The sequence below is a fragment of the Lissotriton vulgaris genome, chromosome 4_2 (assembly GCF_964263255.1).
Source record: "Lissotriton vulgaris chromosome 4_2, aLisVul1.2, whole genome shotgun sequence".
Classification (NCBI taxonomy): Eukaryota; Metazoa; Chordata; class Amphibia; order Caudata; family Salamandridae; genus Lissotriton; species Lissotriton vulgaris.
In genome coordinates this window covers 18,296,108-18,323,107 of record NC_141692.1, presented here as the reverse complement: position 1 = coordinate 18,323,107, position 27,000 = coordinate 18,296,108, and the positions used below count along the sequence as shown (strand labels likewise).

The following is a 27,000-nucleotide window of genomic DNA, read 5'->3' as shown; positions in this document are numbered from 1 at the left end:
AAACACCCTTTACGCCGGAACCACAGCCAAATTACAGAAAAAACTCCAACACATCCAGAACTCCTCAGCCAGACTCATCCTTGACATTTCCCGCCAAGCTCACATTTCCGGTCACCTGAGAGACCTCCACTGGCTCCCCGTCAACAAGAGAATAACGTTTCGTCTCCTCACCCATGCACACAAAGCCCTCTACGACCTAGGACCCAAATACCTCAACACGCGCCTGACCTTTTACACCCCCACCCGCCAACTACGATCGTCCAATCAAGCCCTCGCCGCAATTCCACGCATCCAAAGATCCACCATGGGGGAAAGATCCTTCTCCTACTTAGCGGCCAAAACCTGGAATTCTCTCCCCACCCACCTCCGCTTACACAGAACCACCTCTCCTTCAGAAAACGACTCAAAACTTGGATATTCGACAAGTAACACACACCCCCTCCCTCAAGCGCCTTGAGACCCTCTGGGTGAGTAGTGCGCTATACAAATTTTAACTTGACTTGACATAATACTCTTTACTTTATGACAAGTATTGCGATTGTAGCCATTCACTTCTCTTACATGAGAAAGAAGACTGCTCAATAAATAACCTTTTATTGAAAACGCCCGTCTCTCTATTTCTCTGCACTCCTGGTGAAACAAAGCATGCACGATTGACTGAGTGAAATAGCTATCTATTGTTTCCCCGACTCTGGAGATATACTCCTAATTCTTGGGGGAGCAAAGTTGTCATGTTTATGCGGTTGTCAGAAAGTAATCCCTTTATGTGTACTCGAGAAAGTTTCTAGTGACCTCTAAGCTGGCTGGCATTCATAATTAAGTCTAACATATTCAATAGAGACCTAGTCGACTTAAGTCCTATGTCTAAACTATTGTCTATGTTATTCCAATGCGCAGAGCCTATTGGGAATATAGGAACTACACTACATGGCAACCAACGTTTGGTAAGGCGATAATTTAATGCTAGGTACCAGAGAAACTCAGTTGTGCTTTTCACACAGACCCCTTTTCCCGTAAAAACTCCAATAGGCGTCTGGAGTGGGTGAAAGGTTAATATCCGCCAAAACTTTGTAGGAGGAGAATCCTATGCATTAGTTTTTGGTTTAGTCAACGTTGAAGGATACAGTGTTCCAAAATATTTTGCACCTAATCTTTGTTTCCTTGAAACTTGCTCTGCAAACTTTCAGTCAGTAAAATGATGGAAAGTGACGACGAAAGGGAGAGAGCAGCCTTGGCAACTCAACTGTTAGCCGAGGACACAAGTCTCCAACAAAACAATCCGGATGCAGTAATCATCCCGACAAATGTAAGAAAAAGTGTAACTTACAAACTTATAAATAGTGGAGTATCATCAAGAGGTGGTAGAGTCATATTTGTGGTAGAGGCACATGAGTATCGGCAGAGAGAGGTATTCTATTCCTGGATAACTTTTCCAGCAGCAAATGCTGTGACACTCGAGTTCCACTACTACAAAGCAGAGGAACCTCCAGCGGAATACGTTCCTTTCAAGGACATTGAAATTCCACTAACTTACCAGGAGCATCAGTTCTGGTTTAATGGCGCCCTAAAACATCAAAATCACATTACCAGGCTCGGTCCACTAGGTAGACCAGGAGCCACATGGCCGGTTCTAGCCAGCTATACACCACATCCTGACATTGAAGATATGTCAGACAGAGAACTTTTAGTTCAGCTAAAACAATTAATTAAAATACATAGACAATTGGTCCAATATGTCATGCGGACTTTAACAGTCCGACCAGCAATAAAAATTCCACAGCACACCCCTCACCAGGGGAACACAAATAAAATTACACCACAGACTATACAATCAGTCATTGGCAAATTACCCGCAAAACGGGATCAAATTCCGTTCTGGTTAGCTCAAAAGATTACTCAAATAAAGGCAGTATTCCCTGATAGAACACCTCATGAAAAACACAGAATTCTGACAATCTGTTTACCAATGGGGATCGCACCACATGTGGAGGACTGTGACAGTTGGGGAACAGTCTTTGCTTCAATCTACACAAAAACACATGCTGTTCCGTCTATGGCGGTTATACCAGATGTACTAAGACAGATTCAAAATGAATACGGTCCAGAGACTGCTTTAGATCTAGGTATGAAATTATTGAAAGACTTTAAGCAAGTCTCGGCTATATTTCTAGCCAACATAAAAGGAGAAGCAGCATCTGTGGCGATCCGCCAAAAATTAAAAGAAACAGAAATAACAGACTAACCTTTTGAACTTGCCAGAATAATTGAAAAGTGCCATGAAGAATTAGGTAGAGATAGTTTGGGTGGGAAACCACTAAAACCACAACTAACTGAAAATCCTGAAAAAACTTTTATTAAGAATAATCTCATTACTCCAAAAAAGAAGTTGGAGGGTAATAAACAGACCACTCCCAGAGAAAACCAGTTTCAGTTGAGAGGAAGGTCCCCCCAAAGGAGAGAGCGATCTCCAGAACGGGGTGGTAGGTCTCCCCAAAGAGAGCCCTCTGAAAAAAGATACAACCTAAGACATAGGGATAATTTGAGAAAACCTGACAGATATCAAGATAATGATACACGTCCCTCTCGATCTTTTCACTTCCTCACAGAAATCGGAAAGAAGAGGACGGTCAGAACATAAAGAAGAGTGCGTCAAGTGCAAAGACAAGGAACATGCTCATCAAAGTAAAAGATCACAATTTCCCAAAAAGAAGGTAGCTAGTATTAAAATAAAACATGCCGAGGATCCTGAGGACACAACTCAAGAATGGAGAGTGGGACCAGACAATTCTAGACAGCACAGCAGAAGTGACCATAGCTCGCAAGATCCTGATGAATCTTCTGGAGACAGTGGATACAAATGAATACATTCAGGTGGAAACTGCAGACACCAGAGTCAGTGTACCCCATAAAATATATGAAATAACCTTGTGTATAGAGGGGGGCAAACCTAGGAAAATAAGAGGTACCTTTTGGGAGAATCTATCTAAAAGCTATGATATTCTTCTAGCTGAGAAAGACTGGCCACCAGAGTTTTTTAGGGAGTGCCCACATGGCGAAAAAATGATTATGGCTGCCTTCTCAAATCACATTCCAATTCATAAAAAATACACATATGCTAGAAAATGGGCAGTGGCCCAAGCCCCGGCATTATATATAAATCATGTAGGAAGGGATGAGGATTCTACTCACCATAAAATTCAGTTAAAAAATCAACCTACTGCACAGAGGCAGTATCCTGTTAAGCAAGAAGCTAAAACAACAAGTCAGGGAGATCTTGGATCAACTTGAATACCAAGGGGTGATTGAAACATGCACCTCACAAATGAACAATCCTTTGTTTCCTGTCTCCAAACCAGACGATTCATATCGTCTAGTATTGGACTACAGACACCTAAACTCTTGTTGCAAAACATTTGCAGTACAAAATTCACACAGTACAGCACTAATGAATAACATCGCGCGCATAAAATATAAAACGACATTAGATATTTCAAATGGTTTCTTCTGTCAAAACATTGCACCAGAAAGCAGGTATTTAACCGCTTTCTCCAGTATGGGGGCCCAGGGGCAATTTTGCCGTTTTCCCCAGGGATTCAAGAATAGCCCAGGATTATTTTCAGCCAGGGTAACAGAGTAACTACAAATGTATGATGATGAGGCATTATCTTATGTCAATGACATCTATCTTACAGACAATGACCTGGACACACACTTGAAAAGAGTAAACACCAATATACTTGGGTTCGCATCTGAAGGGTACAAATTCAACTTTAAAAAATCACGAATTGCCCACCTTACTGTCCTATTTCTGGGATATGAGTTATCAAGTGAAGGCAAAAGCCTAGCAGACAACTTCTTAGAGAAGTGTGCAGTGCTCCAAGCTCCAAAAACGCTGAAAAACTTACAATCAATTCTAGGTTTCCTGAATTTCAGAAGAACCTACATTCTAAACTACGCAGAGAGGGTTAAACTTCTCTACGAATTAATAAAACCTGATTTCAAACCAATTAATTGGACACAGAAACACACAGAAATTTTACGTTCAATACAAACAGACATGTTAACTAAAACAAAACTGCAAACACGCGCAAACGAACGCAACCTTGTAATCCGAGTCATCCCAGGAAGATGCAGATTTACGTACCTGACCTCTAATGAGGGAGAAACGGTACCAATAGCTTACAAATCACACTTGTACACACAAGCTGAAATGAAATTCAGTTCTACTGAAAAAATTCTGACTGCGGTTCAAACTGCTGTAGCAAAAGAAAGATCCCTTGCACAAGGTAAACGTATAATAATCGTTAGACCTGTACCTGCCCTAGAGGCAGTGACAAGAGCCAGCATTCCAAATGCTAAAGCTTTACATCCGAGATGGATACAATGGGTTAATTCTCTTGCTGCATCAGACGTAGTATACGAATTTGATCCTAACTTAAAATCGCAAGAGTTCCTCCAATACGAATATGAATGTCCTCTGCCGACTGAAATCCTGCCTCTGGAACATTACAGCTGTGTAATATATACAGACGGTTCAGCACAGCCCACAGTTGGGGGTAAACAAGCTTTTAGTACTGCGTGCGCGATTGTTAAAGGTCGTCGGCATGAGGGAAAATTCAGACCTCTGGTCACTAAAACTCAATCACTCGGAGACTGTACAGCTCAGCGAGCTGAACTACAGGCTTTTAGGATGGCGCTTGAAAATACCGATTGCAAATTCCCCACACTAATAGTGTGCGATTCGTATTACTGCGTCCAGTCTTACAATGAATACTTGCAGAACTGGGTTCAAAACGGTTTCAAAGATGCGAAAGGTGGCACAATCAAGCATAAAATGCTTTGGGAACAAGTAGCTCTTTTACAGAAAGAACTACAAAGACTCACGTGATACATACACTGAGTCATCAACGTAATGCCGTTCACGTTGCAGGGAATTCATTGGCTGATGTGGCCACGAAGGCAGCTGTGCAAATGACTTCCGTAGCTGCCATCACCCGGTCAAAAACAGAAATAGACAGCGAGACAATGCAAGCTGTCAGTGTTTCAGTAAAAAACAGTGGTAAGACACTCCCGAAAGGCTTTCCAGTAAAGTACTCATACAAAACTGATGCAAATAATGTTCCTTTTGCTGTAAACCCTTGAGTAGGGGATAGGGCAATTCCAAACATGGAACATAGGTTAGGACTTGTCTTAGCGGCACATGAAGGGCTCGCCTCTGCACATGCAGGTGTTTCCGCCACAGTATCGTTATTAAAAGAGAGATATTGGTGTCCACGCATGATAAAACAGACTAGAAACTATGTTTCAGAATGTGAAATATGCCAAAAAATGAAGGTATCAACAGTGAAACGACCTGCCCAGACGCCCCTTCTAATCTCAGATAAACCATTAGCATGTGTTTACCTGGACCACTGTGGTCCCTTACAAAGGGATGGCAACTATAAATATATCATGGTCGCAGTGGATTTCTGCACGAGATTCATTTGGATGTGGCCCCAGCGCTCGGCTGATGCCAGAAATGTTATAAAAGATCTGCGAGTCTTTATCGGCACATACGCAATTGGCATGCTACATTCTGACCTGTGAAAAAAGCTCTTCAAGGCTGGCTGATAGCGAACCTAGTTCATTTAGTAACAATAATGCATAAGGAGCTCATCAAACTCTGCTTTGTAATTGTAATCCAACAGCCTATATGCTGATATCCAGAGCGCTCTCCTAAGAATGAAAATAGAGAAACGCTTCGCTGTGTAAAGCTGAAAAATGAGCGCTCTCCTAAGGATGAAGTAGGAAACCGCTTCGCTTTAGAGAGCTGCATGAGCTTGGCTGGCGTCGCTTCCTCACCTCTCCGTCGGTACCCCTGGACTGATCCTGAGCCGAGGGGGAGGTACCGACTGGATCGGGGAGGAAGTTAATATATGTTACATGGGCCAATGGGGGTGCTCCATAGCTGTATGACCAGAGTGGAAACTGTATTATCAGCCAATGGAATTGTTTTTACTTCCTTTTTAGGAAAGAGTCCTAAATACCTTATGAAACAGACATCCCCTGTCTGGAAAATCCAATGTACGGTAGGATGTTTTGTATCATTAACTTGTGTTAATTTTTGCTTTTTTCACTAAGCTAGGGTTAAGCTTAATTGCAGTAGAGTTCAAGAGGTCCTGACAAAAGCTGGGTAAACTTTCCTACAATGGCTGAAACATGTTGACCAAATACCATCCTTAATAGACAGTTATTGTGACAAACTGTCTCACACTCATTTTAATCTTGACACCATGATGTTCCCTAATAAAGTTTTCCTTAAATCATGGTAGCCAATTTTACATCTCACTTTTTGATTCTTTTTGCACACTTTTTTTCTCACTGCAATTTCACATCCCACCATTGCAAACTGATTTGGATTTTGGTACGATCCATCACTGGTGGCTCCTTGGGTCTGGAGAAGCACATAATTCCAACAGGTGTGTGGCTCCTTAACCGGACCATCTTTGGTTGTATCCCAGATGATGAAGCTCTGCCATATGGGTGGGCTGATGGGATTCATTTCCTTTTTGTTGTACACACTTTACAGGTAGACACAGAGGTCGTCACACTTTTCTTTGCCCCCATTAGTTGTACAGACCATTGACAGTCCTTTTGTATTGTTATACTGTGAATAAGGGGGTTGTCTGTCCTTTGGTCTTTAAATATTTTCCCCTTAGACCCTCCACCAACTTTGTTTTTTGATGTTTATGCGGTTATCAGAAAGTAATCCCTTCTTGTGTACTCGAGAAAGTTGCTAGTGACCTCTGAGCTAGCTGGTATTCATAATTAAGTCTAACATATTCAATAGAGACCTAGTCGACCTAAGTCCTATGTCTAAACTATTGTTTATGTTATTCCAATGCCCAGAGCCTATTGGGAATATAGGAACTACACTACACTTTGTCCGTTCTGCTGGTCAGAGCCTGCAGCCTATTTCTGAAACAGAGCTCCCCCATTGACTGGCCTTGGGCACTGGATTCTGTGTTGACACGCTGTACCTGGCCGCTGAGGGAGTATGCCCTGTGGCCCCTTCAGTGCTTGCTGAAATCCCTGGAGATTGACCACTGACACCGCTTTACTTACCTGTAAGCAGGGATCTTCCAACGCCCCCAGTCTAATTTTGTTAACATTGGGCACAGACTACAAATTCGACCCGGCCGCCCCAGTGCCACTGGTGGTGCAGTTTTGAAGCCTACCTGAACCTTGCCTGGTATGGACCTGAAACCCTTAAGATCGCATCTGTACGTCGAGTACTTACAAGTAAAACCTCATTCTTGTTTTTCTCCCATAGGTTAACATTGCTGAACTGAAAATTGCAGTTGTGTTCACTTTTTAAAGCAAAAATGTACTTCTTACGAAAAACTTTAAATAAACCTGAAAAGAAGCTTCTTTTTCTAAAGTTGGTGGGGATCTCTTTTTTGAGTTGTGTGTCATTTATTAATCACAGTGTATAACAAATGTCTTGCACTCCTCTCTGTTAGGCATAAGGCTGCTCACCCACACTCCACAAATAGAGCGCTTTGGGTTTACATTGAGCCCTGTGCACTTCTGAGGGAATCTGTGGACTCTTTGCACGATATAATCACTTAGAGGCATAACATATAAAGAGCCGCTTCCTACACTGTACTTTATAAATCTCCTGTTTATATACTAATTATTGCAATCACTACATTTGAACTCCTTAATGTTAGTATGAGATAGAAATCCACAGGTACATAATGTATTGTAGGGAGAAGCTTTCTTTTTCACCACAGACCTTTGAATGAGGCCACAACTGTTTGAAATGTGTCGACAACTCACACCAGTTGCGCTCCGCCCCTCCTGGGTTTAAATGAATCAGGGCTTGTACTTATGCTGTAACTGGTAGCGAAGGGGTTTCTCTTTTACCACACTGGATCACACTTGTTTCTGGCACTACACTGTTTCTATGGCATACATGTACATTAAATGTTGTGAATATTTTTGGGCCCTTTATTACCTTTTTTTATTTTTAAATGTTCAAAGAGGATATGGAGTGATTTGAAGAGCAGCAGCTTGGCTGATGTCATCAATGCTGTAATTTCACGTCACGAGTGATGGAATATGTGATGTCCTAGGCAGTGCACGGCGAGGTGAAAGTTATAGTTCCGTCATATAAAGTAAAACTGGTCAATTTCAGTGCTTGTTGGATTTTCAAACATTAATTGTATAATAGTTTTACACCTAACTATGAAGGCACTTTAACCTTAGTTTTATATATATGAATTTCTAGAGATTTTTTACGCTACCTAATTATAAAGTTTTTCGAGTGAGTGGTATTATCCAATGGAGAAATCTCGAGGCAACAAGAAGTGGGTGAGATTGGCAAGAACCAGTCACTGGAAGCAACGAAAACTCAGGAGAATCCTCTGAAGCCAAGGTGGATCCAAGTTGAACCCTTGTGCCCGATGCCCATGTGCCCAGTACCTGCTGGGAAAGGTCTGATGGGCGAAAGGCAGGGGCCTGGCACAGGACATGACGTGCAGGGAGTACTGGGGAGCCACTTGGCACCCGAGTCCCCATGGCTGAGGCGCATGCGCACTGGGGCAGGGTCTGAGGAGGCCAGGCATGGCCCCCTCTACTCACACACCCCTCCCCCCTCCCTGGGGGCTGCTCACACCGGACAGAAGGTAACAGCACCCACACTGAATTAATGTTCATGATGCTGTGTATCCCCGACATCCCACAGGTGCATCACTACAAGGGCCCTGCCAGGGCCAGGCTCCTGGGGCCCCTCACCCACAGTCCTTTGCGCTCTCCACCCTGGACCCGTCCTCCCCAGCGTGGACAGTGACCGACACTCGTCATCCCACCGAGGCCTGGAGCCCGGGGACACGTGAACCGAGTGATGCTCCAAGGACCGGTAACCATAGCAACCGAGGGGCCGCAAAGAAGAAGCTGTCATTAATGACAGGCCTGGATCTGTCCTTCTTTGTCAAAGAAAAGCCGAACTATGAGTGGAACGGCGTTCCCTCGTCGCGGTCCCATTGTTGATTGTGTTCCACACCTTCTTCTCGTGCCGGAATAGTTTTGTGTTTAGTGGTAGTGACAGAAACGAAGAAATGCAACATTTGTAATTATTATCTTTGCACCATTGTGAGAAGCGACCTCGCCGAGGGGGAGAATTAATGGAACACGTGAACAATAGAATGATAACAGGGAACGGGTGTGTTTGTGAACGAGTGTTGCCACGAGCTGCATGGACACAACACTGTGATGATGTATAAAGACAGCAGAGACACATATCAGACTCATACGGACCTCACATTCAGACCTCACACACAAAAATCAAGCACAGGTAACACACACAGACACCACCAGCATCCCTTCTCCCCATCCCTGTGAAGGATGAAGGCTGTCTTCGGCTCTCTTCTGGCTGCGGCCCTCCTTGTGAGCACAGGTAAGACTTACAAAAAAATGACACACTATGGGTGTAAACCGGTGTGAGGCTGTGCATGTCTTGTTATTCTCAATGTACCTGTGAAGGAACGTCTGTACACCTCGTCATACCTGTGTGAGACTCTGCATGTCTGGTTACATCTGAATGTACCTGTGTAGGGGGCGCTGTGTACACCTTGTCATTTCCAAATCTACCTGTGTGAGGCTGTGCATGTCTGGTCACATCTGAATGTACCTGTGTAGGGGGCGCTGTGTACACCTTGTCATACCTGTGTGAGGCTGTGCATGTCTGGTCATATCTGAATGTACCTAGTTGTAGGGGGCGCTGTGTACACCTTGTTATTTCCAAATCTACCTGTGTGAGGCTGTGCATGTCTGGTCACATCTGAATGTACCTGTTTAGGGGGCGCTGTGTACACCTTGTCATACCTGTGTGAGGCTGTGCATGTCTGGTCATATCTGAATGTACCTAGTTGTAGGGGGCGCTGTGTACACCTTGTCATTTCCAAATCTACCTGTGTGAGGCTGTACATGTCTTGTTATTCTCAATGTACCTGTGTAGGAACGTCTGTACACCTCGTCATACCTGTGTGAGGCTGTGCATGTCTGGTCACATCTGAATGTACCTGTGTAGGGGGCGCTGTGCACACCTATCATTTCCAAATCTACCTGTGTGAGGCTGTGCATGTCTGGTCATATCTGAATGTACCTAGTTGTAGGGGGCGCTGTGTACACCTTGTCATTTCCAAATCTACCTGTGTGAGGCTGTGCATGTCTGGTTATATCTGAATGTACCTGTGTAGGGGCGCTGTGTACACCTGGTCATTTCCAAATCTACCTGTGTGAGGCTGTGCATGTCTGGTTACATCTGAATGTACCTGTGTAGAGGGAGCTGTGTACACCTGGTCATTTCCAAATCTACCTGCGTGAGACTGTGCTTGTCTGGTCACATCTGAATGCACCTGTGTAGGGACCCTGTGTACACCTGGTCATTTCCAAATCTACCTGTGTGAGGCTGTGCATTTCTGGTCACATCTGAATGTACCTAGTTGTAGGGGGCGCTGTGTACACCTAGTCATTTCCAAATCTACCTGTGTGAGGCTGTGCATGTCTGGTTACATCTGAATGTACCTGGGTAGGGGCGCTGTGTACACCTAGTCATTTCCAAATCTACCTGTGTGAGACTGTGCATGTCTGGTTACATCTGAAGGTACCTGTGTAGAGGGAGCTGTGTACACCTGGTCATTTCCAAATCTACCTGTGTGAGACTGTGCATGTCTGGTTACATCTGAAGGTACCTGTGTAGAGGGAGCTGTGTACACCTTGTCATTTCCAAATCTACCTGTGTGAGGCTGTACATGTCTTGTTATTCTCAATGTACCTGTGTATGTATGTATGTATGTATAGGCATTTATATAGCGCACTACTTACCCGGAGGGTCCCAAGGCGCTTCGACCGCTGCGAAACCCTTCCTGGCTTCCCTGAGAGATGGTCCCTTAATGGGTATCTCCAGGGTGAGACCAGGCATCCCCGGCGGTCTGGTGGGGCCGTTAGTGAAGATGAGGCAAGCTAATGCCCAGAGTTGCCGAGTGTGATCGCTGATCAGAGTGGGCACCGAGGCGAGAGAATTATCGAGTCCGCTTACCCTGGTCCAGAAACCTGCCGCGCCGGGAATCGAACCCTGGTCCCGGGCCGTCCCCTACTCTCGGGTCTGTCGCCTCTAACCAGTGAGCCACACTACTTCACGTCTGTACACCTCGTCATACCTGTGTGAGGCTGTGCATGTCTGGTCACATCTGAATGTACCTGTGTAGGGGGCGTTGTGCACACCTATCATTTCCAAATCTACCTGTGTGAGGCTGTGCATGTCTGGTCATATCTGAATGTACCTAGTTGTAGGGGGCGCTGTGTACACCTTGTCATTTCCAAATCTACCTGTGTGAGGCTGTGCATGTCTGGTTATATCTGAATGTACCTGTGTAGGGGCGCTGTGTACACCTGGTCATTTCCAAATCTACCTGTGTGAGGCCGTGCATGTCTGGTTACATCTGAATGTACCTGTGTAGAGGGAGCTGTGTACACCTGGTCATTTCCAAATCTACCTGCGTGAGACTGTGCTTGTCTGGTCACATCTGAATGCACCTGTGTAGGGACCCTGTGTACACCTGGTCATTTCCAAATCTACCTGTGTGAGGCTGTGCATTTCTGGTCACATCTGAATGTACCTGTGTAGGGGAGCTGTGTACACCTCGTCATACCTGTGTGAGGCTGTGCATGTCTGGTCATATCTGAATGTACCTAGTTGTAGGGGGCGCTGTGTACACCTAGTCATTTCCAAATCTACCTGTGTGAGACTGTGCATGTCTGGTTACATCTGAAGGTACCTGTGTAGAGGGAGCTGTGTACACCTGGTCATTTCCAAATCTACCTGTGTGAGACTGTGCATGTCTGGTTACATCTGAAGGTACCTGTGTGGAGGGAGCTGTGTACACCTGGTTATTTCCAAATCTACCTGTGTGAGACTGTGCATGTTCGGTTACCTCTGAATGTACCTGTGTAGGGTGCAATCTGTACACCTGGTCATTTCCAAATCTACCTGCGTGAGACTGTTCATGCTGGTATATGTCTGGTCACCATTGGATGTACCTGTGAGGGGCTCTTTAGGACTGATAAGTTTGAGATGTACCTGTGTGGGGCAGTGTTTGACAGGTCATCTTTAGATATACCTGTGTAGTGTACAAGTCGTGCTGTAGAAGTAATGATGAACCAGTCATGGAGTACAAGTTGTAGTGTACAAGTCGCATTTTACCCATTCCTTTCGCAGACGGAAGGGTCCTTCACCACCGTGGCAGATACAGCCCACCAGGGCATTGAATCTCTAGTCTCTGTACAAGAGATGTTCCTCCATGTGCTCAGATGTGCCTCCTCTCCATGCCAACATATTCTCATCACTGTCCCCAGACAGCTCCTCTCTGTACCAACACACGTGCCAACAGTGCTGCTGCCCGGCATTGTTAGGAGTTTGATGACTAGAAAAGATTTTCCATGTTAATAAAATTAGATAGCTATTATATTCTAAATTTTGCTTCCAAAATCTGTGCATGAAAATTGATGTAAGTCCTACTTTTAGCTGGCTGTTCCAGGGTCATGGTGATGCATAGGGGTGCATTCATTAAAGTACAGGGTCCCGAGTGTGAGACGCGCTCATACTGGGCAGTGTGTTGCAGAGTACTCAGCTTAAGCTCGGGCCTGGCCTCCGGGGACCGTGAGTGCCCTCCATCGCCATGTCTGAGCCCTAGAACGAGATACACTTCTTTACTGCCAGTGCCCCACAAAGGTATCTCCACATGAAGCATGACATATCTCCCACATGAAGATAAAAATGTAATAAAAGCAAAGTGATTCCTGGTAAATAGCTTTGGGGGGTTAACGTGCCTCGCCACAAAGATATATGTGTGTTAGCCTGATACCACAAGGGGAGATGACTTTTACTACGCGGAGTTTCACCTGGTAGGATTACAAAGCGGGTTTTACAATGCAAGTCGTTTCAACAACTTGCGCTGGAGGGCGCTGCAAGCTAAGGAATAGAACGATTTACTATCCAACACCTTCCCTACTGTATGTAGACCGGTGTTGGAATAGTAAATCGTACTGTCCCTTAGTCCAGCGCCCTACAGTGCAAGTTGTTGAAACGACTTGCGTTGTAAAACTTGCGATGTAAGATACCACGATCAACATGATCGCGTTGTATCATCCTATATTCACCACAAGTCCTGGCGTGTCCTCACAGCTTTTCATAATTCTGAAATAAATAAAACAGGCACAAATACAAATAGGAGAGGCCTTTTCCTCTTATACAGCAGATGTAGAAAGAGGGAACAACAGGAGGAATAAAGATATTTCTCCAGGTTACGCCACCTCTGGGGAGGTGTCAGGTTTTTGCGCATTTCCAAGTTTAATATTTTCCACTGTTGCGCACAGTAAGGTAACAGAGCGATTTGCGCTGCATTACAGTACTTCAAATTTTTGAAGTCTCGTATTTATTTTATTTTGTATTGCACAGTTACTTAAAACCATCTGCAATATAACTTACATGCGATTTTAAAAGCAAATCGAAGCAATTGTTTAAGAAAAAAAGACATTCTTGTAAAATAAAAAACAATGGGTTTACTTACAACCGTGTAAATACCGAGTAAGAAGATATATACATTTATAAATCTGCAAATGTTTGTCAGTTCATTGTCGGTTCAGCCTTGTTGGAGAGTACTTGTTTAACAGACCAAGTTGCCTTTTATAATGCAACTCGGCCATGTATCTCCAAAATCTGGCCAAGTCCTGTGGTGTTGTACAGGAAAAGAGAACCGAAGTTGCTTCTTTCGCTGTCCGTACCCCGTTGCGCAGCCATATTTGTTTTAAAAGGATCCTACGGGACTGCAACATACCGGGGCAACAACAAATCAAGTGTAGTAAAGATTCACATTTAAAATCACAGATTCTGCATCTGATTCTATGTTCTAGAGATCTCCACCCGGGATTTAATTCCTTAATGGGGAGGGGCCCGAGTCTGGCCCATTCAATGTTTTTTAGTGCTTTCCTTCCCAGAGCTTGCTTCAGATATGGCTGGATTTTACTCTCGGTAAACAATTTTATCAGCCAAGGTGAGCCTCTTCCTGTTGCGTGTTCTGCTAGATCACTTTGGTGCGACAGTTGATAACACTGTTTATTGATTGAATTTTTGATGGCCAGATAGTTTACCGTCCCCTGATCCCAATTTTCCATTGCTAATCCAAGCGTTTCCACTGCTTCCTCTGTGTAACGATGCCACAGGTTAATTGACCCCCGGTAAATCGGCTTCAGCATGCTCTTTAGGTTTCCGGCTGGAGCTGTTTGGACTTGGTAGTAATATTTCGGATGCGTTCTCAAACATTCTTTACTTTGTTGCTTCAGACCAAATTCTAGACGAATTAGGCTGTTGCGTTTGTGTTTGGGCAGTTTGAAAATGCATTTATAGGCCTGGCATTGTGCTTTGTTTAACATTGCTTCCATATTACCCGGGAATGCCTGCTGTGCGTAACCAACAATTGCCCTGATTTTTGCTTATATTACTTTCCTAATCGGAACAGTTGTTGGGCTTTGCATTATCTCATTTAGTTTGCATAGTGCTTAGATTGTTGAATGTGCTTTAGCCTTCTTTTTTATGTAGATGTATTGTGTATTTACCGGTTTCACTTAGCCAGCAACCTAGGTAATTATAGGATTTTGCTGTGACGATGATTTCTTTGCCCACATGCCATTTCAAAAGAGTCTTTTTTGGGTGGTGTCCAAAAATAACTACTTTAGATTTTTGAGCATTTATTATAAGTTCATTTCTTTCATTGTAGTTATTGAGGGCATCTAGGCCCCTTTGTAGCCCGATTTTTGTCTGATCCATTACCACCAAGTCGTCTGCATACTGCAATATTTGTAGTTTGTTGGTTCCAACTTTTGGAGTTACAAGACTAGCATTTTGAAGCTTCTTCCCCAGATCAGCCCGTGTATAAATTAAACAGTGTGGGGGCAAGGACGCATCCCTGTTTTAGGCCACGGTTTGTCCAGCACTTCTTCGTTGTGGTATTATCTGCTAGCTTCACTTTGATCCAGGTGTTACTGTACAATGAAATTATGGCGCTAAGAAGACCTACTGGGATATGTCAGTTGCGCAACTTATCCCAAAGCTTGTGTCGAGGCACTCCATCAAAGGCTGCCGAGTAGTCAACGAAGCATGCAATGATTGGTTTGTTATTTTTGCCGTTAGCGTGCTGGTTCAGATACGACATGGCCACGATGTTATCAATTGTGGAGCAGCCTTTGCGGAATCCGGTCTGGTAGGGGGGAGGATTTCATTCTCTTTGATCCAACTATTTAATTCATTCAATAAGGTGCTGGCATGGGCTTTTCCTTCAACATCTAAAAGGGCAATTAATCTATAATTTTTTGGGGCTGTGTTATCTCCTTTTTTGAAGATAGGATTTTAAGTCATTTAGAGCCACGAAAGTGGATTTGCATGGCTTCATAAAGGCTTGTGTCACGCCTATACCACTTTGCATGATGCAAGCCTCTCATAAATATGCCCCATAGAGTGAGGCTGTTCAAAATAGTCAGGCCTATTGTCCTTGCCAATGCTTCTTTGAAATGCTACCAGTGAACAAAATGAAAGTTTTCAGACTGATGTTTTTTAAATATGTTTCAGACTCAATAGATATGGATAGGTTTTACACTATAGGTCGTTTTTCAAAATTACGATCTGGCGTAGGTCGTAGTCAGTCATATCTAATTAATATTCATTGGGTTGCTTGCAAATTGAAACACACTCTATGTGGCCACAATCACAGGGACGGCGGTCTGCAAGGGTCAGCAGACGTTACGTGCTATTAAATAAAGAAAACGTTTGTAAAAGCAGCCTCATTTACTTATAGAAAATGTTGCTGTTTTAAAAAGTTTATTTTTTAATGTTCCAATGAAAGCTGTGGTCCCCTGGACCTCAGCTTCTCCTCCTGAAACCTTTACCCCAGTTTAAAATGTGAAGTGGTTCGAAGGGGCCCCTGTCTCTTTTGTGAATAATTTACAACCTCAACTTTGGAGCTGGTAACTCTTCAATGGTTTGCATCAGGCTCTTCTTATATGTTGATAATATATAATATTATAGTCTCTTATATGTTAATATCACATACAAGTCATACAGGATGAGGGAGGTCACGGCAGAAGCACCACAGAGAGCACCATGTGTCTCTTATATGTTAATATCACATACAATTCAGGGATCATTGACAAAATATTGATTACACTAATATTACACTAATATAGAATACATAACATTTCGATGACAAAAGATCGACTACAGAAATATCGAAGTCCCATCTACAAACAGGTAAGTACAAAAATATCGAATCAAAAATATCGTTTAAAAAAAAATATCGTCAAAATATCAAATTTTTAAAAATATCTTAAAAGTAATTTAAAAATAATAAAATAATACATATAATTAACTAAAACATACTTAAACATACTTAAATAACCTTAAAATTATTATAAACATACATTTCTTTTAACATATATATATATATAATAACATAATATTAATAACAAATATAAAATATTCTTACAGTAAGATAGAGGGATGGTAACATTTACTATTACCACTCCAGTGAGTGCAACACTAGGGTAAACGTTGGATAACGTAGGGGTAAAAATTACTATTCCCACTCCAGTGAGTGCAACAGTAGGGAAAGCGTTGGATAGCCTAGGGGTAAAAATTACTATTCCCACTCCAGAGAGTGCAACAGTAGGGAAAGCGCTGGATAACGTAGGGGTAAAAATTACTATTCCCACTCCAGAGAGTGCAACAGTAGGGAAAGTAAAGATTTAATATATTAATACAAATTAATTAAATATCAATACCAAAAAAAAGTTTGAAAATAAATTACCAATGTAATATTATGTAATAATTAATCAATTACAAATTCAAATTAAATTAGTTATTCAAATTTATTACCTGTTAATACAAATTAATTACCAATAAATAAAAAATGGAATACAAATAAATAAATAAAAATGATTTACTTAATTACAATTAAATTACTTCCCACCCTCTTCCCCTATAAACCCAAATCCCACTCCAGAAAACAAATTAAACAAATTAATATAATTATCAATTAGTCAATTTAAAAAATAACTACCATTTAAAAATTAATTAATTAACAATTAATAATTAAGAATTAATTCAAACTGAATACCATTAAATAAATTAACATATTTAATCAATTACAATTAAATTACTTCCCACCCTATTCCCCTAAAAACCCGCAGCCTACTACAATTTTTTGTAATTTTTAAATTAAATTAGCATAACTATCAATTAATCAATTAATACAAATTAATTACCAATTAATAATTATTTAAATACCAATTAAAATGTAATTAACAATTACATAAAAATAAATACCAATACAAAAATTAACGTATTCAATGAATCACAATTAACTTGCTTCCCACCCTATTCCCCTATAAACCCACAACCCACTACGGAAAATAAATTAATAAAATAAATATAATTATCAATTATCAAATAATACAAATAAATTACCAACTAAAAATTAATTACCAATTAAAAATTAATTAATTACCAATGAAAAAATAATTACCAATTAATTCAAAATAAATACCAATAAATACATAAACATATTTAATTAATTACAATTACATTACTTCCCATCCTATTCCCCTATAAACCCACAACTCGCTACGGAAAATAAATGAATAAAATAAACATAATTATCAATTAAACAATTAATAAAAATAAATTACTAATAAAAAAATAATTACCAATTAAACATACATTAATTACCAATTACAAATGAATTACCAATTAATTCAAAATAAATACCAATTAATAAATTAGCATATATAATTAATTAAAATTAAATTACTTCCCACCCTATTCCCCTATAAACCCACAACCCGCCACAGAACTAAATTACGCAAAAATTAAATATAATACAAAAACACAGTTCGATATTATAAAAAAATCGATATATTTTAATACCTATATTATATACTTCGATATATTGACTTTCTGTATTTTAAAAATTGATATTACATTACATACCATCAATTCGATATTTTTAACCACTATATTCTATCCATTCGATATTTTATCCATTCTTTATATTGACTTCAATATTATGTCCCTTCTATATTTTTGATTCGATATTATGTCTGTTTACCACAATTCATACAGGCTGAGGGAGGGCTCAGAGCAGAAACACCACAGAGAGCACCATACACCTCTTATTTGTTAACATTACGTACAATTCATACAGAATGAGGGAGGGACCACAGCAGAAAAACAACAGAGAGCAACATGTGTCTCTTATATGTAATATCAGATACAGTTCATACAGGCTGAGGGAGCACCCACAGCAGAAGCACCACAGAGAGCAACATGTGTCTCTTATATGTTAATATCATGTACAATTCATACAGGATGAGGGAGGACCCACAGCAGAAGCACCACAGAGAGCACCATGCGTCTCTTATATGTTAATATTACATACAATTCATACAGGTTGAGGGAGGACTCACAGTAGAAACATCACAGAGAGCACCATGCGTCTCTTACATGTTAATATCACACACAATTCATACAGGCTGAGGTGTGACTCACAGCAGAAGCACTACACAGAGCACCATGCGTCTCATATGTTAATATCACATACAATTCATACAGGCTGAGGTGTGACTCACAGCAGAAGCACCACACAGAGCACCATGCGTCTCATATGTTAATATCACATACAATTCATACAGGCTGAGGTGTGACTCACAGCAGAAGCACCACACAGAGCACCATGCGTCTCATATGTTAATATCACATACAATTCATACAGGCCAAGGCAGGGCCCACAGCAGAAGCACCACAGAGTGCACCGTGTGTCTCTTATATGTTAATATCATATACAAATCATACAGGCTGAGGGTGGACACACAGGAGAAGCACCACAGAGAGGGCCATGTGTCTCTTGTATGTTAATATCACATACAATTCATACAGGCTCAGGAGGGACCTACAGCAGAAGCACCACAGAGATCACCATGCATCTCTTATATGTTTAAATCATATACAAATCATACAGGCGAAAGCGGGGTCCACAGCAGAACCACCACAGAGAGAACTGTGTGTCTCTTATAAGTTAATACCTTATACAATTTATACAGGCTGTGGGAGGACCCACAGCAGAAGCACCACAGAGAGCACCGTGCATCTTTTATATGTTACTATCACATACAGTTCATACAGGGTGTTTGAGGGCCCACAGCAGAAGCACCACAGAGAGCACCATGCGTCTATTATATGTTAATATCAAATACAATTCATACAGGCTGTGGGAGGACCCACAGCAGAAGCACCACAGAGAGCACCGTGCATCTCTTATATGTTACTATCACATGCAATTCATACAGGCTGAGGGAGGGCCCACAGCAGAAGCACCACAGAGAGCACCATGTGCCTCTTATATGTTAATATCACATACAGTTCATACAGGCTGATGGAGGGCCACAGCATAAGCACCACAGAGAGCACCATGCGTCTCTTGTATGTTAATATCACATACAATTCATGCAGGCTGAGGGAGGCCCCACAGCAGCAGCACGACAGAGAGCACCATGCGTCTCTTATATGTTAATATCACATACAGTTCATACAGGCTGATGGAGGCCCCACAGCAGAAGCACCACAGAGAGCACCATGTGTCTCTTGTATGTTAATATCACATACAATTCATACAGGCTGAGGGGCACACACAGCAGACGCACCACAGAGAGCGCCATGCAGCTCCTATATGTTAAAATCACATACAGTTCATACAGGCTGAGGGAGGGCCCACAGCAGAAGCACTACAGAGAGCACCATGCGTCACTTATATGTAATATCACATACAGTTCATACATGCTGAGGGAGGGCCCACAGCAGAAGCACCACAGAGAGCACCATGTGTCTCTTATATGTAATATCACATACAGTTCATACAGGCTGAGGGAGGATCCACAGCAGAAGCACCACAGAGAGCACCATGTATCTCTTTTAATTAATTTTATGTACAATTCATACAGGTTGAAGGAGGACCCACCACACAAGCATTACGGACACCATAATAGGTCTGTTATATGTTAATATCACATGTAATTCATACAGGCTGAGTGAACAACTCCAGGAGAAAACCACATCTTTTTATCTTTTATATGTAATATCATGTACAATTCTTACAGGCTGCGGGAAGGCCCGAAGAAGAAGCACCACAGAGAGCACCTTGTGTCTCTTATATGTTAATAACACATGCAATTCATACAGGCTAAGGGAAAACACACGGCAGAAGCACCACAGAGAGCCCCGTGTGTCTCTCATATATTAATATCACACACAATTCATACAGGCTGAGGGACGGCCCAGAGCAGAAGCACCACAGAGAGCACCATGTGTCTCTTATATGTAATGTCACATACAATTTATACAGGCTTAGGGAGGGCCTAGAGCAGAAGCACCACAGAGAGCACCATGTGTCTCCTATATGTTAATCTCACATACAATTCTTACACGCTGAGGGAGGTCCCACAGCAGAAGCGCCATAGAACACCATGTGTCTCTTATATGTTAATATCACACATAATTCATACAGGCTGAGGGAGGTCCCACAGTAGAAGCGCCACAGAGCAGCATGCATCTCTTATATGTTAATACCATGTACAGTTCATCAGGATGAGGAAGGGCCCTTAGCAGAAGCACCACAGAGAGCACCATGTGTCTCTTATATGTTAATATCACATACAATTCATACAGGCTGAGAGAGAACACACCGCAGATGCACCACATAGAGCTCCATGTGTCTCATATATGTTAATATCACATACAGTTCACAGGCTGAAGAAGGACCCAGAGCAGAAGCACCACAGAGAGCACCATGTGTCTCTTATATGTTAATATCCCATACAGTTCATACAGGCTGAGGTTGGAATCACAGCAGAAGCACCACAGAGAGCACCATGTGTCTCTTATATGTTAATATCACATACAATTCTTACAGGCTGAGGGAGGTAACACAGCAGAAGCGCCACAGAGCACCCTGCATCTCTTATATGTAATTCCATGTACAGTTCATCAGGCTGAGGAAGGGCCCACAGCAGAAGCACCACAGAGAGCACCATGTGTCTCTTATATGTTAATATCACATACCATTCATACAAGCTGAGAGAGAACACACAGCAGAAGCACCACAGAGAGCGCCATGTGTCTCATATATGTTAATGTCACATACAGTTCACAGGCTGAAGAAGGGCCCAGAGCAGAAACACCACAGAGAGCACCATGTGTCTCTTATATGTTAATATTACATACAATTCATACGGGCTGAGGGAGAAGCACAGCAGAAGCAGCACAGAGAGCACCATGCGTCTCTTATATGTTAATACCATGTACAATTCATAAGGGGCAGAGGGAGGGCCCACAGCAGAAAAACAACAGCCTATGAAAGGCTCGGAGGGACATATAGTCACTGTTTCATGGCCTTGGAGTGAGAGGAAGTGATGAGTGAATGGGATCTACCTCTTACCTTTTGTTTGTCCTTCCTCAGGTCACGCCTTGAAATGTTACACATGTTCAGCAGTTACAAGCAACTCATACTGCACGGTAGAACAGTGTTCCAGTTCATACGATTCTTACTGTGAGAGCATCTATACATCTGGCGCAGGTAAGGAAGGATGACCACTCAGGTGCATACGCTGATCTTAGATAAGGCACTACAACTCGCTCTGGTATTTACCACTGTAAACAAGACCCAGCCTTGTTTTTGTATACAGCTTCTAGTGATTTTGGAATTGCTGAATGTGGTGTTATTCCAAGAAGTAATATTGACTGCAAGGGAGTATCTTTTTAAATATTGTGAATGGGGATGTGAGTCTGAGAATTTCCAACAAGCAACATTTGGTACCCACATGAATGGACAGGCTGTGGGGGATTGGTGCTGTGAAGCAGTAAGTGGGCACAGTGATGAAAGGCACAGAGACTGAAAACAGCAAAGGATTTCTTTATTCAATAGACAAGGACAACAACCTTCATGATTAGATCTAAGTAACTGATCCTATGAGTATGCCCCACCCATTTTACCCTTTCCATAAATTCCACCCAAGCTCCCACCTATCCAAATTTAAACATGACTAATTACTAATTATTATGCATCATTTGATATCACATGACAGCAAGCATTTTTCAATTTTGTACACCTGCAATACAGTTAACATGTAACAGGTGCTACATAGCGAAGGTGGACCATTTTACAAGTGAGTATATGTGTGATGTGTGCAAGTACTTCCGCCTTCTAGGAGAGAGTTGAGGTCACACTGACAACAGCTGGGCAGTGAGTGCCGGACCAGGGCCCATCCGCGTCCCAGCCTGGGACACGTGACCCACCTGAGAAGATATTGGGGGAATAAAACTGAAACATGGCATGTTGTCATTTATTTCATAAATTGTTGCATGATAAAAAACTATAAGCTGATACCAAATGTGGCAGGAGATAAGAAAGTGCCATCATATTCTTACTAGCGGGATTAAACATTGTTCAGGGATGTCACACACAAAAATAGAAATGGAACACAGGTGGCTTTTTAAATAATAAGAGAACACTCCATGCGGTGTAGTTGCTACATGGTAAACCCTGTATAAACCTTAAAGAACAACTGTCACTCAAAGGGTGTCAAAGAAGAAGCCACACACACGCCTACTTGAAGTCTGAGCATACTTATTAAGCAAAAATATGAACATGTGTTTAAGAAACTAGATGTTTATTTGGGGTGGGCAACCGCCCACCTTGAGAAATAATCACATGCCTGGTCAGGTTGAAGCCTCAAGCCAATTAATTAAACCAGCGCTTAAACCTATGGTCACTATGGCACAGAGCAGGCAGGGGCCAGGAGGTAAGTATTTATGCAGTACACAAATAATCAAAATGTAAAACAATAAAACTAAATTAGGAACATTGAGATACATGTAATAAACAGAATGACACCAAAATGACAAAAAGTCAATAGGGCCAACTGTTGATATGAATATTAAGTGGAAATCACAGAGAGAAATAGCAAAGTGCCAATGATAGTCAATGGTCGTGGTAAACTGTGACCAAGGTGCAATTTCAGGCCGATCTCAACGGAGATCATGACAGATACACCTAGAGGAATGGTTTCAGTGACACTCTGGAAGTAAGAACGTTTGGAAAACGTTTCCAAGTCCCACTGGTCTGAAGGAAATGTTTTCAGAAGTTTCCTAACTTTCTTCTGGTGCCCACATAACCACAAGTGTACACCTCTAAAGTCCTCCAAAACTCTGGGGAGGTACCTAGAGACGCACAGAGTGTCATACAGAGGTCAAAAACAGAGCCCATGCTGGGTCCAGTTGCCACTGTTCAGCTGGTTACTTCCAGGAAAAAACATATTGCCCTGTAGCCACACAGGAGGTCAACTAATATTCCCTAGTAGTCCACTTCTTTGTCCAGGGTACAAGAGGGAGTCATTTCAGTCCTTCAAGCCCTCTATCAGATCACAGACAGCATGTTCTGTCCTCTTCTGATCTTCAGCAGGTCCAGGAAGTGTGTTCTATCCAGTTGCCTTGGAGTTCCACGTTTCTGTCTGGTACCAGCTAGTGGGTGGGAATGACTCATGGGCACTCCCTAACCATTGGAGTAAAAGTTCCCAAGACCGACCATACCTTCTTTTTCATAGTTTCTGTTTCCCTTACAATCAGGCCCAAAACTCCATGTGCCAGGGCATATTCAAGATCGCAAAAGTCCTTGGTGATACTAATTTTTAGCTCTGATGGATGGTGGTCTTTGTGAATTGCACCATGTCAATTCCACAACAAAACCAGACTGAAGACTGGTATGGCAAAATCAGAAACCCTTCAGCAACAAAAGAGGGGATACACAAGAAATATCTTGACATACAATTCTCTAAATTTGACATGCACCCCCGTGTTACATGTAACGTAACAGACCTGCCAAGTAGGATCTCAATAAGTATGTGTCACAAGATACCAATAGCCCCTAGTGAATATGCTGTGGCTTTCAGAGGAGTCTCAGCCTATTGTTTGCTATATGAAGGTCTTTCACATGTCTTTTTTACTTACTCAAGGCTGAGCACAGGTTGGGAGAATCAGGAAAGTTAATTAGCCTCTTGGATATTTAATTACGGAAAAGGTGATTTTCCAAAAGTCACTTTTCCTTAACATTAATAAGAAACCCACCTTTACCACAGAATTGAATTATTAATAACTGTTAAAAAATAGTTGTGTGAATACTTTTTTAGCTGGTCCAGTTCCTGAGATACGGTATTAGTATTTTAATATGTACAATGGTTGTCTATATAGGCCAGCTAGTCCTGCCATGGTGAAAATAGTTTTTGGGGCCTTAACTCTGTAGTGAAAAGGTAACATTCATTTTCTACATGTCCCACATTTAAATACTTTGCAGCCTACCTCATGCTCTACAAAGCCTCCATTTATTTACCTGTTAAAAACAGTTACTTTAATAGATTTAACTGCAGGTTTTACACTACAGCTGTCAGGCCACAATGGTAGGCCTAAAGCATGTTTTGTCACACGGTGATAGTTATTAGCCCATTTAGTGCTGTAGTCTATAGAGAACAGTTACCTTTTCATGCCATGGGTGAATTTAAAGAAAAGGTAAATACATTATTCAGGGAATAGAAAATGTCTCCATATCTTAGGAGTCAGAGCACATACACTGTGCACTTGACAGCACTGTCACTGTGTCCAGAGTCTAAAATTCAGCAATATATTAGGGTCCAGGAAGAGGCAAATCATCTTGCTGACAAAAGACATATTTCCTACTGCGTGATATTACAATTTTGTGTAGTAAAAGTTTTCCCTGCCACAGTGAGCATGTAATGCTAATTCCCTTCCACATCATGGAATTGAATAGACTTTTACATACATGCACCAATGCAACACACATGACAGAAACCGAGACAACAATCTTATTGCAGGTGCACAAACGTCTTAAGAGAAAGGCGCTATTGACTTTGAGAAAATATACAGGAAATGTAAACTACAAGACGTGGAGTCAAATTAGAATAAGGCTATATATGTCAGAAGCCACAAGACCTGCACAGCAATGGTTACCATGGGCCTTAAAAATGGCTTCTGCTAGCACAGGAATGCAAAAGGGGAATGCATGCAGTTTCTCATGGATTCTTGTCTAACATTATTTAGCAAGTATCCAGAGTGTACAACATGTTTACAAATGAACACAATACAAATAAAACAGTTTTAACATAGAAATATTGATCTAGTCATGTTGTTGGGTGATGAAACAGCTCAGTGGGTTGTTGTACTGTAAGCAGGAGTAATCCTGAACATGTGATACACGCTTTGCTCTTACATAGTGTATGGAAGCAGTGCATTGAGTTACATGACAAATGGTGATGCTTACTTCAAAGCCATTGTACTGAGGTCCACCAATTACTTCTTTTTCATGCTGAGACCCCAGCCAGTGGCAGGTGTTCTGTGTCACTGTCAAAAAGACGTTAGAGTTGCATCACAATTCTAAAGGGGCTATGAACTACCAGAGGCAGGAATGACACTCCTTTACATGTTTTAAGTATTTGGGCCAGGTTTCTGTGTCAGGTGTGTAAATTCACTACATTCATGGCAGAGTAGTAGAGCATGCCAGCGCCACCACGTGGTCTGACTTAGCAGGCTGGTTGCATGCTGACCAAAGGTTCAGGCAAGCAGTACCATGATGCCAAACTGTGAATCTCTCTTGAAGTGTAAGGATGTGATAGACATCTCTGACTTGCCACACAAGGACAACCACATATCAGATAGAGCTAAAGAGCCTTGGGAAAGCTGAGTTGTTAGAAATGGGGGTCTCTAGTTGGCAACCCCCTTGGAAGCTTGGCATGTGCAGTGAGGCTTATCCCAGAGGCAGTGTGTAAAGCATTTGCACATATCCAACTTTAATACAGTGAAAACACTACAAAAGGACATCACACACATTTTAGGAAAATAACCAATATTTTTTCTGTGCAAACATAACCAAAACCATAGAAATCTACCATACAGTTCTCAGAAATATCAATACTCAAAAATAGACTTGAAATACAGTTCCTTGAAGTCAATAGCTCCATCAGGGAGTATGTCATGGCGTAGTGAACAACAAATCCAAACAGTTCTGGCTGACCGCGAAGTTGTGGTACAGCTAAGGTGTCAGAAAGACCTGCAAAGCAGTACCTTTAGAAATGCAGGGCATTGGCGAACACTACTTGAGCTCTGAAGAGCCGGCATCTGCAGGCGTCTGTTCCAGAGGTTGCTGCAGGAGTCGTTGAGCCCTTGAAGTCACATGCATTGCAGATCGAATTCCATGCGGTTGAAGTCGGGAGTGCCGGTGTCAGCAGTCGTCGGGGCTGTAGTGCGGTGTGCGGTTCCCTCAGGTCACGGGGCAGACAGTGGCTGGTTATGGTCGTCCAGAGGCGATGGTGAGGCCAGGGCTGTAGTGCATAGGGATGTGGTGCATGTCATGGTGTTGCCAGGTCACAGTGCAAGCAGCTGTGTCATCGTTGTAGAATCGCTGTTGTTGGCTGATGAGCTGGAGTTGCTGGCGACCCACGTGCAAGCAGAGTGTTGATGACAGCCAGGAGCGACGTTGGCGATGATGACAGGGAGGAGGTGGGGAGCGAGGCAGTGCTTAGTTCAGTGCCTACAGGCGACGGTGCAAGCAGCAGCTCTGTGGCAGCATCAGATGGCTTCGTCAGTGAGACCAGGGTTGTGGTTCGAAGTGTGGCGGTGCCCTCTGCTGTGCCTTCAGAACACAGAGTTGGAAGAGGCGTTGTTGATGGCATGGGGTTGCTTTTCTTCTATTGCAACACAAAACACGCAGTTCCCAGTGCTGATAGCAGATGGACTTGTCTTTGTTGTTCATAAGACGTCTTGAACAGAGGGCAAACTCTACCTCAAGCTCT

General features: G+C 42.3%; 1 protein-coding gene across 1 annotated transcript in view; it reads left to right on the top strand.

Annotated features, from left to right (window-relative positions):
* LOC147718152 (prostate stem cell antigen-like) overlaps window positions 1-27,000 on the top strand; it is a 234,182-nt gene that overhangs the window by 195,297 nt on the left and 11,885 nt on the right. The window contains exon 2 of the mRNA XM_086919251.1: window positions 21,603-21,719. Coding sequence (XP_086775377.1) covers window positions 21,603-21,719 — 117 coding nt within the window. The remainder of the gene's footprint in view (window positions 1-21,602; window positions 21,720-27,000) is intronic.